The 17,495-nt window shown below is 40.2% G+C and overlaps 3 protein-coding genes across 3 annotated transcripts; all 3 read left to right on the forward strand.

Moving 5' to 3' along the window:
• The first annotated feature begins 1,475 nt into the window (after positions 1-1,475).
• Positions 1,476-2,797, forward strand: LOC307046126 (1-phosphatidylinositol phosphodiesterase-like). Its single transcript, XM_079692311.1, has 3 exons — positions 1,476-1,523; positions 1,661-1,721; positions 1,831-2,797. The coding sequence occupies exons 2-3, from the start codon at positions 1,678-1,680 to the stop codon at positions 2,675-2,677; spliced, it is 891 nt and encodes a 296-aa protein (XP_079548437.1). The 5' UTR covers positions 1,476-1,523; positions 1,661-1,677; the 3' UTR covers positions 2,678-2,797.
• Positions 2,798-3,224: 427 nt separating this feature from the next.
• LOC307045959 (uncharacterized protein) lies at positions 3,225-7,317 on the forward strand. Its single transcript, XM_079692036.1, has 7 exons — positions 3,225-3,351; positions 4,614-4,808; positions 4,953-5,057; positions 5,544-5,600; positions 5,764-5,970; positions 6,570-6,692; positions 6,854-7,317. Exons 2-7 carry the CDS (start codon positions 4,632-4,634, stop codon positions 6,914-6,916), a joined length of 732 nt encoding a protein of 243 aa, XP_079548162.1. The 5' UTR covers positions 3,225-3,351; positions 4,614-4,631; the 3' UTR covers positions 6,917-7,317.
• Positions 7,318-8,962: 1,645 nt separating this feature from the next.
• On the forward strand, positions 8,963-16,801 carry LOC307047540 (transmembrane protein 176B-like). The gene is made up of 7 exons (XM_079694545.1): positions 8,963-9,097; positions 14,099-14,293; positions 14,438-14,542; positions 15,028-15,084; positions 15,248-15,454; positions 16,054-16,176; positions 16,338-16,801. Exons 2-7 carry the CDS (start codon positions 14,117-14,119, stop codon positions 16,398-16,400), a joined length of 732 nt encoding a protein of 243 aa, XP_079550671.1. The 5' UTR covers positions 8,963-9,097; positions 14,099-14,116; the 3' UTR covers positions 16,401-16,801.
• Positions 16,802-17,495: the final 694 nt, after the last annotated feature.

Consider the following 17,495-nt stretch of genomic DNA (forward strand, 5'->3'; position numbering starts at 1 on the left):
ACACATTATATATCTTTAATGTATTTCTACATTCATTTTCACTTACATTTATATATTTATTAATTTACTTGTCTGTGCGTGTTTCACACAATGTAGTTTTAATTGGTAGCCTTGTATTATGTGGATATGACAATATTTATAACAAATGTACTTTCAATTGCTCTGAAAGTTTCAACAAGCTCACCTGTCTTTAACAACATCTTTCAGTTGCTATAATATTTGATTGCACCTCCTCTGACCAGTCCCACTTTTGGAAGCTTTGGGTCAAGTCGTACACAATGCAAGGAGAAGCACAGTGACTCTTCTCTCTTCAAAAAATATTTTAAAAGCTTCAACACTGGGAATTTCCAGCATATTCATGTTCTGTATAAACTGTAGAGCCCCCTGAGACAAAAGTACAATTTGTGATATTGGGCTAAATAAATAAACTTTGATTGACTTTGATTGATAGATTTGGCTCAATAAGTACACTTCACTTCAGAGCCCTCAAGAGCCAGATATACTGTAAATGTTTATTAGCGTCAACAATTGTGTTGCTATTAAAGGTTTTGCTCCTGCCTAAAACTCAGTAACAGGAGTGTAAGGGATGGGATTTTTAACAGGTTTGAGATCTTTGATTTGAAGCTCTTCTCCACTATAGCAGTGAGATCACGAACCAATTTAACCAGCAGCACAATACACAAAAAGAAAAATCAACATGATAACTGCATGGCTGTGACAGTCAAATTTGACTGGAATATGTACTGGTGTCTTTGGCTGAAGGCGTAAATGGATGCCTAAAAACCAGAGGGCTAGTGGTTCACCTCAAGGCAAAGTGAGGTGTGTTGGGAGGCAAGATGGCATGCAAGTGTGGCTGAATTGGTGAAGATCACGTGAGTTGGGAGGGCGGTCAAGGGCGGTCAACATGAGTGCAGACCAAACACCAGTGTCATTTTGGAGACAGTAGCCTACGACTATCTTGAACAAAGTTATAGTGGGGCCGATGCCTAATCCGGCAGCACCATCGCCTGGTCTGCCACATGTGGAAGCCCCTCTTTAGTTTAGTGATGAGTTGTGTACAGAACCAACGGGTAATAATGGATTATGAAGGAAATTTGATTATCCTGTCCATCAAAATGACGGACAACGAAAAACTCTAACGCCACCTCTGGCTGGCAGACTCTCAACAATGTCACCAGTTATGTGGTCAAGATTATAGCTTAATCATTAACTTAGTATTGCACTGGTGTGGCTGCTTGCATTCAAGATAATTCTTGTTAAAGATCAAATCTAATCTTAACCAATTATTTGATTGAGGAACTCCCCTTCTAAAACACCCTTAAAAACAAACACCACCACAATCGGTAATAATATATTTGTATGTCTGACATCAAGAACAATCAGTCTGGATTACTTACCTGAGATTTGTGGTCCACGCCTACAATTTTGCAGATAACCAAGCAATATAAGTCAGGGATGTTTAGTTGAGCCGTCCACATTCTGAGCGTTGGGTTAGTTTGCTGTGAAATCCTCCTGGCTGTAAGGTATAGTACCAATTTGACCTGATGGTGTTAATAAAATATTCCAAGTGAAAGCCTACCTCGGATTTCAAATGATTAAGTTATGAATGCATATTTTTAGATTATGATTGATTTAGATGAATGCGTGTTTTCTATTTTAGATTGCATTTCAGCAAGAATGAAGTCTGGCCTGCTTTTCCAGTTCATATTGATATCTGTCACGTGAGTATACTTTGAACATGTTGCAAGTAAAACACAAGAATAGATATGTTGGTATTAGGCTGCAATTTTGTGGCATTTGAGTTTAAATAATCTTTTTCTAAACCCTCAGTGTTTTCTGCCATGGAAATGACCAGTTCCTCAATGACGATGCAAACCTCATTCTCCCGGGGTCCTACAATATTCCATGGATGGCGGGCATTGAGGATTTCCGCACCCTCTCTCTCCTCACCTTCCCTGGTACCCACGACAGCATGGCCCTGTACGGCGGTCCAGAGGCTGAACACCAGGCTTGGACCCTGAAGGATCAACTTAGAGCTGGCATTCGTTTCCTAGATCTCAAAGTATTTGGACTGGGTAACACCCTCTATATCATGCGTGGGGTGATGTACCAGCACAGCACTCTCAAGGATGTCATTGACATTGTCCAAGCCTTCCTGTCAGAGTTTAAGACTGAGGCTGTGCTCATTAGAGTCCAACCAGAGTCTTTTGAGAAGCAAACTGTCAATGAAATGGTGCAGAGTCTAATTGGTAACGACCAGAATGTGTGGGTGAACACTGCGATGCCAAATATGGGTCAGGTGAGGGGTAAAATTGTCTTTTTGCAAAAGAGCACCTTCACATTGGGAATTCCCCTCATAGATACAGACGGAAAGCATTACAATGAGGTTAGTGATGTTAAAAATAAAGACAAAATGATAAGTAAGCAGCTGAGCCAAGCCACTGAAGCTTGTGGGGGTGATAATGCTATTTTGACTGACAGTACTGGCACAGGCTTTGGTACTTTCCGGGGAATGTTTCTGACTCCAAAGCGAGTCGCTGAAAAGGTAAACCCATGGCTCAATCAATACCTGAGACAGTTTTACCCAAATCAGCCCAGACCATGCTTTGGTATCATTGCCATGGACTTTCCCGGCATTGACCTCATTCAAACTGTTATCAATTTAAACTATTGGTGATAATGCAATGCACCCCACATGAGCTTGAGTGGGCTTATATGTGATGATTCACTGATGACTTTCATTCTTTCCCTTCACTGTACACATTCTTATGTAGCCGAATAACTGGAAATCATCAAACAAGCTGATTGCATCTTGTGACCATAATTATGACAAAAATAAATACAATTATATTGTTTTCTCATTGATCTGAAGCTTGTGTTGCTTATTGATGTTATTTTACCAAACTACTGCAATACTGTCTTCATTTATAGGTAAAAGTATCATGTGCAAAAGCTTAGTTAGGTGTTTGTTTGACTGTTTCAATTTCTTCATGTATAAACTGTGTTTATGCCACAAAATAATAAGCTAATACTTAATACAAAATGTAGTCCTACATTTTAGATAATTACATAGTCAGATAAACAAATTATGTAATATACAGTATATTAGCAGGTCAATTGACAAATAAAACATTGTTTTAAGTCGTAGAAGTAGCATATCAATGAAAATCACGCCCAGTATCTTTGTGTGCAGATTGATGATCAGTAAAGGGTTACATTTGCTTCCTCGGAAGGGCGGTACTTCTGAGAACTCTCTCTCGCTCTTCCCCGTTCCCAAATAATAACTGCACAACAACCAGACACATTTCTTCAGGTAGAAAGAACTCGCTAGATTTGTTACCATAAAAGCAGGTAAGGGCTTCTGTCATGTTTGATTTAGTAGGCTATACATCGATATTAAACTTATTTCAATTCTAACCAATCTTTATTATGTATGGCTGCCTGTACTGCATAATAAGTAAACCCTTACATTTACAACAATGGGTGCACATCAAGTGTGTAAATGATTAATATTTCACGGTTAAATCTCTCCGGAAAATGTGAATTTTTCGGCAACATATCAACAGAGAAAACAGAGAAAACATACGTATGTCAATCTGGAAGTGAACAAAAGAAATAAGACACAACCTGATGGAGTGAGGGAGATTTCTTATTAAAATGAATACAACTTTATTACTCTTGTCTTCATTTACGCACTGAACGCCTCAGTGTGGCAAACCGTGTCTCGAAGCATACCTACAATAAATCACATTAAACTAATTTATGTTTTACAAACAAATAAAGTAGCAGGCTTCGCTCCGTTCTTTTATCGAAGCCCATTTCCGCATAAGCCTTTTAAGGCTAACGGGAACAAGGGAGGAACAAAAGTAAGACTTGTAAAGGAAAACATTCTCTGTAAGGTTTTAAAAGGACACACTTTAAAAAAATAAAGACGTAGTCTAGTGTTTAAAACATAATGAATACGTTTCTGAAAATAAAGGCTTAGTATATCTTTCTGTATTATCTATCGGACTAAATAAATTAGTTTATAGATAAATCTAGCATAAACCATCTCTTCTGCTTTTGAGATTAATGTATTTAAATGCTAACTCCTTGTTTAATAAAGACATAATACTCAAATAAAAAAATCTAGAAATAATGAAAAAATATCTCAAAGTAGCTAACGCAGGTTCTCAACACTTACATAGTTTCTCAATATAATGAAAAAAATTCTCGTAATAATGACACTTCAACCTTATAAGTTCTCTCTAAGTAAAAACATAGGCTTATTATCACTTATCACTTCCTCAAACGTAATCACTTCCTCAAACTGATTGTTACATTTTTGAAGGAATTCAACTCAAAAAATGTCTCAAAAGGAAGTTGTTTTCCCTTTATTTTCTTTATTATATATATTACTATAAAAGTTCATTATTTACGCCGTTTAGTGGTAACTGCTCTGTTCATAGTACAGGTTAGAAGCCCCATTTACAAAAGCAAGGGTTTTTAGGAACCTGATAGATAGTATCAGAAAACTACTCCTGGGTTTACAGCCAAAATGGCTATTTCACAAAACTGTGGCTGAGAAAAAACCGTAATACAGCAAATTAAAAGGTCTCTCTTGTTTCTTTCAGTCTACAGGAGCAGGCAGGATGGCTCTCACAATCTCCAAGACTGAGGGCAGCACTGTAATCACTTTGACCTCTGACCCCCAAAGTGTTTGTCCTCCTCTGTACCAAATCCTCAAAAACCTGTGCTGCAGCCCAATTTGCTGCTCTGTGTCCCAGCACCTGAGGAGGCTCCAGAACACCTCTCAGACAGTACTGGGGGTGAGTTATTTGTCTTTTGTCTTGCAATAATTACACAACATATAACATTATACTGTATAACAGTTCTGCACCACACAGTGACCTGTTATTTGCTGTTGTACTGTACAGATGTTTGTGGTTCATGCTAGGGTTTCTTCTCAACAGACTCTGCAGATTATGATTGGGCTGCTCAACATCGGCATTGGTGCGATCTTTGCTGTTACTCCCTTTTGGGATATGAGCGGGCTTTCCTTTTGGTTGGGAGCATTGGTAAGCAAACCAATGCTTACATGTTTTTTTGTAATGTTATTTGTATCATAACCAAAGCCCAACAGTACGTTTCTTGGGTTGTCTACTTAGTGACTTAGTCCTAAGGAGATTAACCTAAGGGCTTTTTTTTTCAGATTCAGAATCAGATATCCGTCCAAGCACAAATGAATGGCTCAGCTAAAACCAATCACCTCTGTACTGTGCTGTGTTTTGAATATATTACAGACTTCTGCCAAACCCCAAGTGTGTTTTTATTAATTCTCTAGTTCTTCTTTAGTTCTCAAATGATAAAAAGCAGATCATGTATCTCCTATGTACTAGCAGGCTGCAATCACACCCAGGCTAATGTAAACGCCAGATGGGTATGCCCTCCCTCTTGGTGCTAAGAATGCTTTTGAACCAATTAAAGACACTGGAAATGACTTGTCTGAATTTAAGTGTTTACATGGAAGAATGTAGGTAAAACATTCTTGTTTCTGTCTCTAGTTCATGTTGTTTGGCATCGTCTCCATTTTGTCTGAGAAGTACCCCAGTCCATGTCTGGTGAGTATGTCTGCGCACCATTTTGAGCATTTACACCTACATTGTCTTGGGGAGGGCATAATGAAGGAGCTGTGCCACCAAGCTGTTAAGTGGGAGAAAGTTGGAGGCTTTTGAACTTGATGAGCATTTTTGTCATGCTGTGTTTTTGTGTCTTTCATTCAAGGTCTTCGTCAATGTGATTCTGAATCTTGCAGGAGTTGGTTTTGCCATTGCAGCCATCACACTCTACAGCCTCAGAATGGCAAATATATGGGTGTATTGGTTGTGTGAGAATGGTAACAATCGATATTACTATGATACCTCACCCACTGCCTCTTCTGGGGAAAAGAGAATGGAGCAGAAATGCTTGGAAACCAAGGACTTGATGTTGGTGAGTGTGGAAAATGTCCTTATCCGGATGTTGTCTTGAAAGTTACCATGAATGATCACCATTTACAACTGTTTACAACAGGCTTCACTAAGAATAAACTAATGAAGAAAAATCAGCGATGACAATTATTTGATGAATGAATTAGTCCTGTGACAAAAAAGAACTCATCCATAAGTTTGATAATTAATCAATATATTTGTTTAGTAATATATCAAATGATAATGTCAAAAATGAGCTGGTTTTAGCTTCTGAAATAAAAATTCTTCTTTTGAAAATTGTGATCACCGTTATTTGAGTTATATGGATATTATTGTGGTTTTCTGGTATTTTGTGCCCTGAGTAAATAACCAGATGTCCTGATGACTGGTGGTAATACGTCGTCTGTATGTTAATGGGCGGAGAGTTAATGTTTTATATCTGTACTAGATCAATAGGGGATTTTCAACATCATTAAAACCAATAAGAAGTCGCACAAAAAGCAACATTTGAAGGAAATTGTGCAAGTTAGAACACAGTCTACAAATGTTATTATACCTGAATATAACAAGCAGATGTGATTTGAATCTTGAAAGAAAGCACTGCTTCTTGTTTCCCACCAGATGCTGCTGAGGAGCATGCACGGTCTGATGATTGTCCTCTCAGCCCTGGAGCTTTGCCTCACCATCAGCTCCGCCGTCCTGGGGATCAAGGCTCTGAAGAGAAGGGGGAAGGACGAAAAGATGGTATGGTCTCCAAAATAACATCTTACTGTCAGAACTGTAAATATTTATATTCAATAGAAAGACTCCTTTTCTTTATAAGTTGTTTAAATGTGGCCTTAAGGGTTAGAAACAGGTCAAGATTTGAGTATGTCTTAATGATATTATTTTTCTTTTTTTACAAGAATGAGGAACCTGAATACTACAAGCCCCTGCTGGACGAAGTCCCTGGTAACCCCAAGGTCTAGCTAAAAAACAATCCTGCTTTCTGATGTCAGTCCCAGGTTTTATAATCAAACAGTGGACGGAATGTGCTCTAATGATTTACTCAAACTCAGCTGTCCCTTTCGCTGCCATTCTTCTGGGTCGTTTCCTACACGTTTTGTTTAAAAAACGTTTGCACTTATTTTTTTGTATTTCAGATAATACGCTTTATATTGGTGTCTCTTTATTCCGTGTAAATGTTTTAAAGCTGTTGATTACAATTTCTATTGAATAAGGTACCTTACGTTTAGCTTGTTTGGAGGTAAAAGGGAGGTTTGTGCGTGTGTGAAATACTGAAAGGGTTTTCTATTGCACTATTTAGTCATTTAAAAAAAGTAATGTAATCGAAACTGTTGAATGTCACAATAAAAACACTTGTTCTGTTTGTGGTGTTATTGTGTGCTTTATATTAAACCTCTCTGAGATATTGAATGAGTTCAAAGTTGTGGTCTTTTATTACAAATAGGAAATATAACTAAAGTGTGAGGTTAAGGAAGTATAATTTGAAAAGATAATTATATTACTCTTAAAGGAACCTTTTGAGCTAGTGCCACCTACTCTTTATTTATATTTAATTAATATGCCATTATTGCAAACTAATTGTAAATCATATCCCACTTTTATATTGTGTGAGCTGTAACTTAGCCCTTTAATATTTTTTTATTTGTCAGATGGTTTACATATTTTTTCTTCACGGTCAACTTATATATTTTCATTTTAGTTTGGTTTTATTTGGAGATGTTTATATTGTATAAATGTTTTATTTTTTACTATTTCTTTACAATTTGGGATTAATAAAGTATATCTTATCTCTAATAGGAAAATGTTAAAATTACACAGGACACACTGCACTTTATTTCCCACTGTTTAATGCCATAATCAGAACTTAATTGTCCTCTTATGGTGAAAGCAAGGCTTATGAGGAACCAATCCATATGCTGATGGTGTCATTAATCTACCAATCAGGCGATCAAAGCAAAAAACATGTCTTGCTCCAGTTTAGATAATATGATTAATCATGATCAGAGTCATAATCAAATCCAACCTGGAGAATATATGAACTGGACCATGGTAACTTTAAGGTAAAGTTTTGGAATATATCTTAATACTATCATTTGTATCTACACTTTACTTCTACTTCACTACAATACATTACATTAATCTGCAATTAAAGTAATTTAAAGTCGTTTTTTCTAATGAGCTTAGTGATGTTAAAAATAAAGACAATAAAATAAGTAAGCAGCTGAGCCAAGCCACTGAAGCTTGTGGGGGTGATAATGCTATTTTGACTGACAGTACTGGCACAGGCTTTGGTACTTTCTGGGGAATGTTTCTGACTCCAAAGCGAGTCGCTGAAAAGGTAAACCCATGGCTCAATCAATACCTGAGACAGTTTTACCCAAGTCAGCCCAGACCATGCTTTGGTATCATTGCCATGGACTTCCCCGGCATTGACCTCATTCAAACTGTTATCAATTTAAACTATTGGTGATAATGCAATGCACCCCACATGAGCTTGAGTGTGCTTATATGTGATGATTCACTGATGACTTTCATTCTTTCCCTTCACTGTACACATTCTTATGTAGCCGAATAACTGGAAATCATAAAACAAGCTGATTGCATCTTGTGACCATAATTATGACAAAAATAAATACAATTATATTGCTTTCTCATTGAGCTGAAGCTTGTGCTGCTTATTGATATTATTTCATCAAACTACTGCAATACTGTCTTCATTTATAGGTAAAAGTATCATGTGCAAAAGCTTAGTTAGGTGTTTGTCTGATTGTTTCAATTTCTTCATGTATAAACTGTGTTTATGCCACAAAATAATGACTTACTACTACTTAATAAAGAATGTTGTCCTACATTTTAGATAATTACATAGTCAGATAAACAATGTAATATACAGTATATTAGCAGGTCAAATAACAAATAAAACATTGTTTTAAGTCGTAGAAGTAGCATATCAATGAAAATCACGCCCAGTATCTTTGTGTGCAGATTGATGATCAGTAAAGGGTTACATTTGCTTCCTAGGAAGGGCGGTACTTCTGGGAACTCTCTCTCGCTCTTCCCCGTTCCCAAATAATAACTGCGCAACAACCAGACACATTTCTTCAGGTAGAAAGAACTCGCTAGATTTGTTACCATAAAAGCAGGTAAGGGCTTCTGTCATGTTTGATTTAGTAGGCTATACATCGATATTAAACTTATTTCAATTCTAACCAATCTTTATTATATATGGCTGCCTGTAGGCTACTGCAGAATAAGTAAACCCTTAAATTTACAACAATGGGTGCACATCAAGTGTGTAAATAATTAATATTTCACGGTTAAATCTCTCGGGAAAATGTCAATTTTTCGGCAACATATCAACAGAGAAAACATACGTATGTTAATCCGGAAGTGAACAAAACAAATAAGACGCAACCTGATGGAGTGAGGGAGATTTCTTATTAAAATGAATACAAATGTATTACTCTTGTCTTCATTTACGGACTGAACGCATCAGTGTGGCAAACCGTGTCTCGAAGCACAATAAATCACATTAAACAAATTTATGTTTGAAAAACAAATAAAGTAGCAGGCTTTGCTCCGTTCTTTTATCGAAGCCCATTTCCGCATAAGGCTTTTTAAGGCTAACGGGAACAAGGGAAGAAAAAAAGTAAGACTTGTAAAGGAAAACATTCTCTGTAAGGTTTTAAAAGGGCACACTTAAAAAAAATAAAGACGTAGCCTAGTGTTTAAAAGATAATGAATACGTTTCTGAAAATAAAGGCTTAGTATATCTTTCTGTATTCTCTATAGGACTAAATAAATTAGTTTCTTGCTACATCCAGCAACCATCTCCTCTGCTTTTGAGATTAATGTATTTAAATGCTAACTCTTTGTTTAATAAAGACATAATGCTAAAATAAAAGGATCTATAAATAATTACAAAATATCTCAAAATACCTAACGCAGGTTCTCAACATACTTACATAGTTTTTCAATATAATGAAAAGCATTCTCGTAATAATGACACTTCAACCTTATAAGTTCTCATTCATAACACTCCGTTCGATGTCTCACTATGGGATGCGCCTCAACGCGTATGCAAACAGAAGCATCAATCTCATTACGCCAATCCTGATTGGCTGGTGATCTTGACGTCTACGTCAGGGAATCCACCCACCCTATAAGTAGCTTGCGCTACGACGCAGCGTCATTCAAACACCTCTTCTCGCTTCAGAGCACATCTCGAATTATCAGTAGCCGGGCTAGCTTAACGGTCCACAGACTGAACCCAAAGCTAACATTCGGTCGACGGGCGCTTGCCGGTTACTTTTTTTGCTTTGCAAGAAGACTGAACAATATTAACACACCAGTTAATATTGTAATCTGCCTCGCCGTTTCTTTCTTTCGAAATTACGGTAAGGTTTGATTTTTTCTTCAAGCTAGTAACATACCTGTTGCTAGCTTTTCTTCCCTCCACACCGACACCACGGTAGCGAGGACGTTCTCTTTTCTCTCTCACACCAGTGGAGACGGAGATAAAAACAAAAGGTATTAACACAACAGTTAATATTCTTTCAAGAATAAAATCTACACCGTTGCTTTTTCTTTTCGGATTAACGACAAGGTTGGATTTTTTTCTCAGTAACGTACCTGTTACTAGCGTGTCCACTCCACACCGACATCCCGGCGAACAAAGATGGACCCTTCTCTCCTTCACACCAGAGGAGTCAGGGACTCGGGGGCTCGGCTATGCGGCTGCAGGTTTAAGATCTCAGGCACAGACTCACACCAGGTTTGCTCGTCCTGCCTCGGGCTGGAACACGCCCAGGAAGCTATCGATAACCCCGGCTCGTGCGGGCATTGTGCCCACTTCACCATTAAGAGCCTCCGCCAACGGTTAGCACGCCAAGCTAGCTTGTCGGGACAGGACCCCCTCATGTCCACTGATTCCCCGGCCGGCAATCAAGACATGGTGGCGTCCACCGCAGAGATTGAGCCCCGCGCTGTGTCAGGCTGGGGCTCAATAACAGTAGCAGCCGCTGAACCGGAGCCCCCCGAGGATGCTTCTGAGTTCCTCCTGTCCGACTCGGATGAGCACGAGGATGACATCTTCGTTTCATCGGCTCAGGCTGCAAAGCCGGGAGCGATGTCCGCTCTCCCGGGCGAAAGCACACCAGCTTCGCCCTGCCTAAGTATGGACTTGCAGGCCGTGTTTCAATGCGCTGCGTCCAGGCTGGACATCCCATGGCCTGAAGTGGCCAAGGAGACCTCCAGATCTCGCTACGAGGGGAAGCAATTGCCCCAAGCAGCGAGGACGAAGAGGCAGCTCCTTCCAGTCTTTCCGGAGATGCTGGACGAGGTGTCGGTCTCGTGGAGAGACTGCCCTTTCAGCAACAAGGCTCCAATCCAGGGTGCCTCCTCCCTGGACTGTGACGCTATGGAGAGGCTCGGCCTGCTCCGCATGCCGCCCATGGAACCGCTGGTGGCAGCCCACCTCCAACCGAGGCTGGCTTCGACACCGAGCAGGAACCCCACGCTACCGGCAAAGGCAGACCGTTTTCAGTCAGCGATGACCGAACGGGCCTATAAAGCCGCAGCTTTATCCGCCAGGGCATTCAACGTCTCCTCGCTACTGACCGCCTACCAGGCGGAGCTCTGCGAAGACTTGTCGAGCAAACCTGAGCCTGCCGTGTGGGACGAGATTGCAGCGATCACGGACATTTGCCTCTGTGTGCAGCGCTGTGCAGTCAAAGCCACGGGCAAAGCACTGGGAATTATGGTGGTACAGGAGAGAGCCAGGTGGCTCAACCTGACGAACCTTCCAGACCGGGAAAAAGAGGATGTTCTGGACATGCCTATTGTTCCCGAGGGCATATTTGGCTCCGCTCTAGCTTCGATGCAGCTGAGAAGCGAATCAAAAAAGAAGGAAGATGAGGCTCTCCAGCTCTGTCTCCCCCGAAGGGTCCAGCCGCCTACTTCAACGGTCCCGCGGCAGGCCTTCACTCAAGCTGCCTCACGTCCTGCCCGGTTCAAGATACCGAAGCAACAGAGACCACAGCCCGTCCCGGGTCCCCAGCCCAGGCACGAGGTGAGGATGAGCTGGCCAAGAAAATCTCCGGTTCCGGCATCTGCCGCTCAGGCACAGCCGACCCAGGTTTTCAGCCACCAGGCGAGGAAGAAGAAGCGGGCGGCCTGAAAGCCTCCTCTCCTCTCCTCGACGAGAGAGCTGGAAGTTCCCTGTTCCCCAGCTCCAGAACACGTTCCAGTGTTAGATGCTCATGTGTTTTCAGGGTGCCACCATGCCCCCATCTTCCCGCCGCCTCGAGTGATGCCAGAACGTCATCCTCAAGTTCGCGCCATAAGGGAAATGGACTTACAGTGTCCGGCCTGCAATACAGTGGGGCTCCCTCAGAAGGTGATAAACACTATTCAGAGTGCGAGAGCTTCCTCCACCAGGTCTCTCTATGACTGTAAGTGGAGGGTGTTTGAGGAGTGGTGCCTTCAAAAAGGACACATCTCTTTTCAATGTCCTGTCGGGGTGATTTTATCATTTCTACAGGACCTAATTGATAAACACAGAGCTTTCTCTACGATCAAAGTGTACCTGGCTGCTATTGCTGCATGCCATGTGGGCTTTGAGGGAAAGACTGCTAGCCAACATCCTTTGGTCTGCCGTTTTATGAAAGGGGCTCGCAAGCTCCTCCCTGTTTCCAGGTCACTGGTGCCCTTATGGGACTTGGCAGTGGTTTTAGATGGGCTCACTCGACCTCCATTTAAACCCCTGGAAGAAGCTGACATGAAACACCTGTCACTGAATACAGTGCTGTTACTGGCTCTGACATCTGCCAAGCGAGTCAGTGACATTCATGTGCTCTCTGTACATCCTTCATGCACTCAGTTTGCCCCGGGGCAAACGAGAGTGTTGCTGAAGCCTAACCCTGTCTTTATACCTAAGGTGGTTGGCTCATGTACCCCCATTGACATTGTGGCATTTCCTCCGCTGCTGTGTTCCTCTGAGGAACAGCGGCCGAATTTGCTGTGTCCAGTTCGTGCTTTACGCACCTATATGGACAGGTCAAAAGAGTTTTGTTGCAATGACCAACTCTTTATATCCTGGGCTAACCCTCAGAAGGGCAAGCCCGTTACCAGGCAACGGCTCTCCCACTGGATTGTGGAAGCGATTGCTCGTGCTTATACGAGTCAGGGTTTGCAGGCACCAATGGGCCTGCGTGCTCATTCTACTCGTGGACTGGCTACATCCTGGGCTTTGTTCAAGGGTGTTTCCATCCAAGACATTTGTGCAGCAGCGAGCTGGTCCTCACCGCTCACTTTTATCCGCTTTTACAGGCTAGATGTCTCTGCTCCATGTGTGGCCCGCGCAGTGCTTGGCCCCGTGTTGAGACAGGGTTCTACCTGTTAAGTTCTGGTTGTTTTGGATATTTTCGAGATAAGCATGCCTAGCAATACGGGAGTTTCAATATCCCATAATGAGACATTGAACGGAGTGTTATGAATGAGAACTATACGTTACTTACGTAACCCCAGTTCTCAGAGTAACATGTGAGATGTCTCACCAGACGGCCCTTCTTGCTAAGGCAAAGCGAGAAGAGGTGCTTATTTTGAATGACGCTGCGTCGTAGCGCAAGCTACTTATAGGGTGGGTGTATTCCCTGACGTAGACGTCAAGATCACCAGCCAATCAGGATTGGCGTAATGAGATTGATGCTTCTGTTTGCATGCGCGTTGAGGCGCATCCCATAGTGAGACATCTCACTTCATGTTACTCTGAGAACTGGGGTTACGTAAGTAACCTATAGTTCTCTCTAAGTAAAAACATAGGCTTATTATCACTTATCACTTCCTCAAACGCAAAGTTACATTTTTGAAGGAATTCGATTCAAAACATTTCTCAAAAGGAACTTGTTTTCCCTTTATTATATATATTACTATAAAAGTTCATTATTTACGCCGTTTAGTGGTAACTGCTCTGTTCATAATACAGGTTAGCAGCCCCATTTACAAATGCAAGGGTTTTTAGAAACCTGATAGATAGTATCAGAAAACCACTCCTGGGTTTACAGCCAAAATGGCTATTTCACCAAACTGTGGCTGAGAAAAAACCGTAATACAGCAAATTAAAAGGTCTCTCTTGTTTCTTTCAGTCTACAGGAGCAGGCAGGATGGCTCTCACAATCTCCAAGAGTGAGAGCAGCACTGTAATCACTTTGACCTCTGACCCCCAAAGTGTTTGTCCTCCTCTGTACCAAATCCTCAAAAACCTGTGCTGCAGCCCAATTTGCTGCTCTGTGTCCCAGCACCTGAGGAGGCTCCAGAACACCTCTCAGACAGTACTGGGGGTGAGTTATTTGTCTTTTGTCTTGCAATAAATACATAACATATAACATTATACTGTATAACAGTTCTGCACCACACAGTGACCTGTTATTTGCTGTTGTACTGTACAGATGTTTGTGGTTCATGCTAGGTTTTCTTCTCCACAGACTCTGCAGATTATGGTTGGGCTGCTCAACATCGGCATTGGTGTGATCTTTGCTTTTACTCCCATTGGGGATATCAGCGGGTTTTGCTTTTGGTTGGGATCATTGGTAAGCAAACCAATGCTTAAATGTTTTTTTCTATTGTTATTTGTATCATAAACAAAGCCCAACAGTACGTTTCTTGGGTTGTCTACTTAGTGACTTAGTCCTAAGGAGATTAACCTAAGGGCTTTTTTTTCCGATTCAGAATCAGATATCCCTCCAAGCAAAAATGAATGGCTCAGCTAAAACCAATCACTTCTGTACTGTGCTGTGTTTTGAATATACTACAGACTTCTGCCAAACCCCAAGTGTGTTTTTCTTAATTCTCTAGTTCTTCTTTTGTTCTCAAATGATAAAAAGCAGATCATGTATCTCCTATGTACTAGCAGGCTGCACTCAAACCCAGGCCAATGTAAACGCCAGATGGGTATGCCCTCCCTCTTGGTGCTAAAAAGGCTGTTGAACCAATTAAAGACACTGGAAATGACTTGGCTGAATTTAAGTGTTTACGTGGAAGAATGTAGGTAAAACATTCTTGTTTCTGTCTCTAGTTCATGTTGTTTGGCATCGTCTCCATTTTGTCTGAGAAGTACCCCAGTCCATGTCTGGTGAGTATGTCTGCGCACCATTTTGAGCATTTACACCTACATTGTCTTGGGGAGGGCATAATGAAGGAGCTGTGCCACCAAGCTGTTAAGTGGGAGAAAGTTGGAGGCTTTTGAACTTGATGAGCATTTTTGTCATGCTGTGTTTTTGTGTCTTTCATTCAAGGTCATCGTCAATGTGATTCTGAATCTTGCAGGAGTTGGTTTTGCCATTGCAGCCATCATACTCTACAGCCTCAGAATGACATTCATGGGGCTGTATTGGTTGTGTGAGAATGGTAACAATCGATATTACTATGATCACTCACCCACTGCCTCTTCTGGGGAAAAGAGAATGGAGCAGAAATGCTTGGAAACCAAGGACTTGATGTTGGTGAGTGTGGAAAATGTCCTTATCCGGATGTTGTCTTGAAAGTTACCATGAATGATCACCATTTACAACTATTTACAACAGGCTTCACTAAGAATAAACTAATGAAGAAAAATCAGCGATGACAATTATTTGATGAATGAATTAGTCCTGTGACAAAAAAGAACTCATCCATAAGTTTGATAATTAATCAATATATTTGTTTAGTAATATATCAAATGATAATGTCCAACATGAGCTGGTTTTAGCTTCTGAAATGAAAATTCTTCTTTTGAAAATTGTGATCACCGTTATTTGAGTTATATGGATATTATTGTGGTTTTCTGGTATTTTGTGCCCTGAGTAAATAACCAGATGTCCTGATGACTGGTGGTAATGCGTTGTCTGTATGTTAATGGGCGGAGAGTTAATGTTTTATATCTGTACTAGATCAATAGGGGATTTTCAACATCATTAAAACCAATAAGAAGTCCCAAAAAAAGCAACATTTGAAGGAAATTGTGCAAGTTAGAACACAGTCTACAAATGTAATTATACTTGAATATAACAAGCAGATGTGATTTGAATCTTGAAAGAAAGCACTGCTTCTTGTGTCCCACCAGATGCTGCTGAGGAGCATGCACGTTCTGATGATTGTCCTCTCAGCCCTGGAGCTCTGCCTCACCATCAGCTCCGCCGTCCTGGGGATCAAGGCTCTGAAGAGAAGGGGGAAGAACGAAAAGATGGTATGGTCTCCAAAATAACATCTTACTGTCAGAACTGTAAATATTTATATTCAATAGAAAGACTCCTTTTCTTTATAAGTTGTTTAAATGTGGCCTTAAGGGTTAGAAACAGGTCAAGATTTGAGTATGTCTTAATGATATTATTTTTCTTTTTTTACAAGAATGAGGAACCTGAATACTACAAGCCCCTGCTGGACGAAGTCCCTGGTAACCCCAAGGTCTAGCTAAAAAACAATCCTGCTTTCTGATGTCAGTCCCAGGTTTTATAATCAAACAGTGGACGGAATGTGCTCTAATGATTTACTCAAACTCAGCTGTCCCTTTCGCTGCCAATCTTCTGGGTCGTTTCCTACACGTTTTGTTTAAAAAACGTTTGCACTTATTTTTTTGTATTTTAGATAATACGCTTTATATTGGTGTCTCTTTATTCCGTGTAAATGTTTTAAAGCTGTTGATTACAACTTCTATTGAATAAGGTACCTTACGTTTAGCTTGTTTGGAGGTAAAAGGGAGGTTTGTGCGTGTGTGAAATACTGAAAGGGTTTTCTATTGCACTATTTAGTCATTTAAAAAAAGTAATGTAATCGAAACTGTTGAATGTCACAATAAAAACACTTGTTCTGTTTGTGGTTTTATTGTGTGCTTTATATTAAACCCCTCTGAGATATTGAATGAGTTCAAAGTTGTGGTCTTTTATTACAAATAGGAAAGATAACTAAAGTGTGAGGTTAAGGAAGTATAATTTGAAAAGATAATTATATTACTCTTAAAGGAACCTTTTGAGCTAGTGCCACCTACTCTTTATTTATATTTAATTAATATGCCATTATTGCAAACTAATTGTAAATCATATCCCACTTTTATATTGTGTGAGCTGTAACTTAGCCCTTTAATATTTTTTTATTTGTCAGATGGTTTACATATTTTTTCTTCACGGTCAACTTATATATTTTCATTTTAGTTTGGTTTTATTTGGAGATGTTTATATTGTATAAATGTTTTATTTTTTACTATTTCTTTACAATTTGGGATTAATAAAGTATATCTTATCTCTAATAGGAAAATGTTAAAATTACACAGGACACACTGCACTTTATTTCCCACTGTTTAATGCCATAATCAGAACTTAATTTTCCTCTTATGGTGAAAGCAAGGCTTATGAGGAACCAATCCATATGCTGATGGTGTCATTAATCTACCAATCAGGCGATCAAAGCAAAAAACATGTCTTGCTCCAGTTTAGATAATATGATTAATCATGATCAGAGTCATAATCAAATCCAACCTGGAGAATATATGAACTGGACCATGGTAACTTT

Source organism: Notothenia rossii (genome assembly GCF_949606895.1).
Source record: "Notothenia rossii genome assembly, chromosome: 7".
NCBI lineage: Eukaryota > Metazoa > Chordata > Actinopteri > Perciformes > Nototheniidae > Notothenia > Notothenia rossii.

What these genes read in the sequence shown, in the direction of transcription:
- LOC307045959 (XM_079692036.1), top strand. Translation starts at nt 4,632, where the DNA reads ATGGCTCTCACAATCTCCAAGACTGAGGGCAGCACTGTAATCACTTTG. An exon ending in CCTTTTGGTTGGGAGCATTG is followed by an intron (nt 5,058 to 5,543) that starts GTAAGCAAACCA and finishes TTCTGTCTCTAG; the next exon opens with TTCATGTTGTTTGGCATCGT. An exon ending in AAACCAAGGACTTGATGTTG is followed by an intron (nt 5,971 to 6,569) that starts GTGAGTGTGGAA and finishes GTTTCCCACCAG; the next exon opens with ATGCTGCTGAGGAGCATGCA.
- LOC307047540 (XM_079694545.1), top strand. Translation starts at nt 14,117, where the DNA reads ATGGCTCTCACAATCTCCAAGAGTGAGAGCAGCACTGTAATCACTTTG. An exon ending in AGTACCCCAGTCCATGTCTG is followed by an intron (nt 15,085 to 15,247) that starts GTGAGTATGTCT and finishes CTTTCATTCAAG; the next exon opens with GTCATCGTCAATGTGATTCT. An exon ending in GGGGGAAGAACGAAAAGATG is followed by an intron (nt 16,177 to 16,337) that starts GTATGGTCTCCA and finishes TTTTTTTACAAG; the next exon opens with AATGAGGAACCTGAATACTA.
- LOC307046126 (XM_079692311.1), top strand. Translation starts at nt 1,678, where the DNA reads ATGAAGTCTGGCCTGCTTTTCCAGTTCATATTGATATCTGTCAC. An exon ending in TTCATATTGATATCTGTCAC is followed by an intron (nt 1,722 to 1,830) that starts GTGAGTATACTT and finishes CTAAACCCTCAG; the next exon opens with TGTTTTCTGCCATGGAAATG.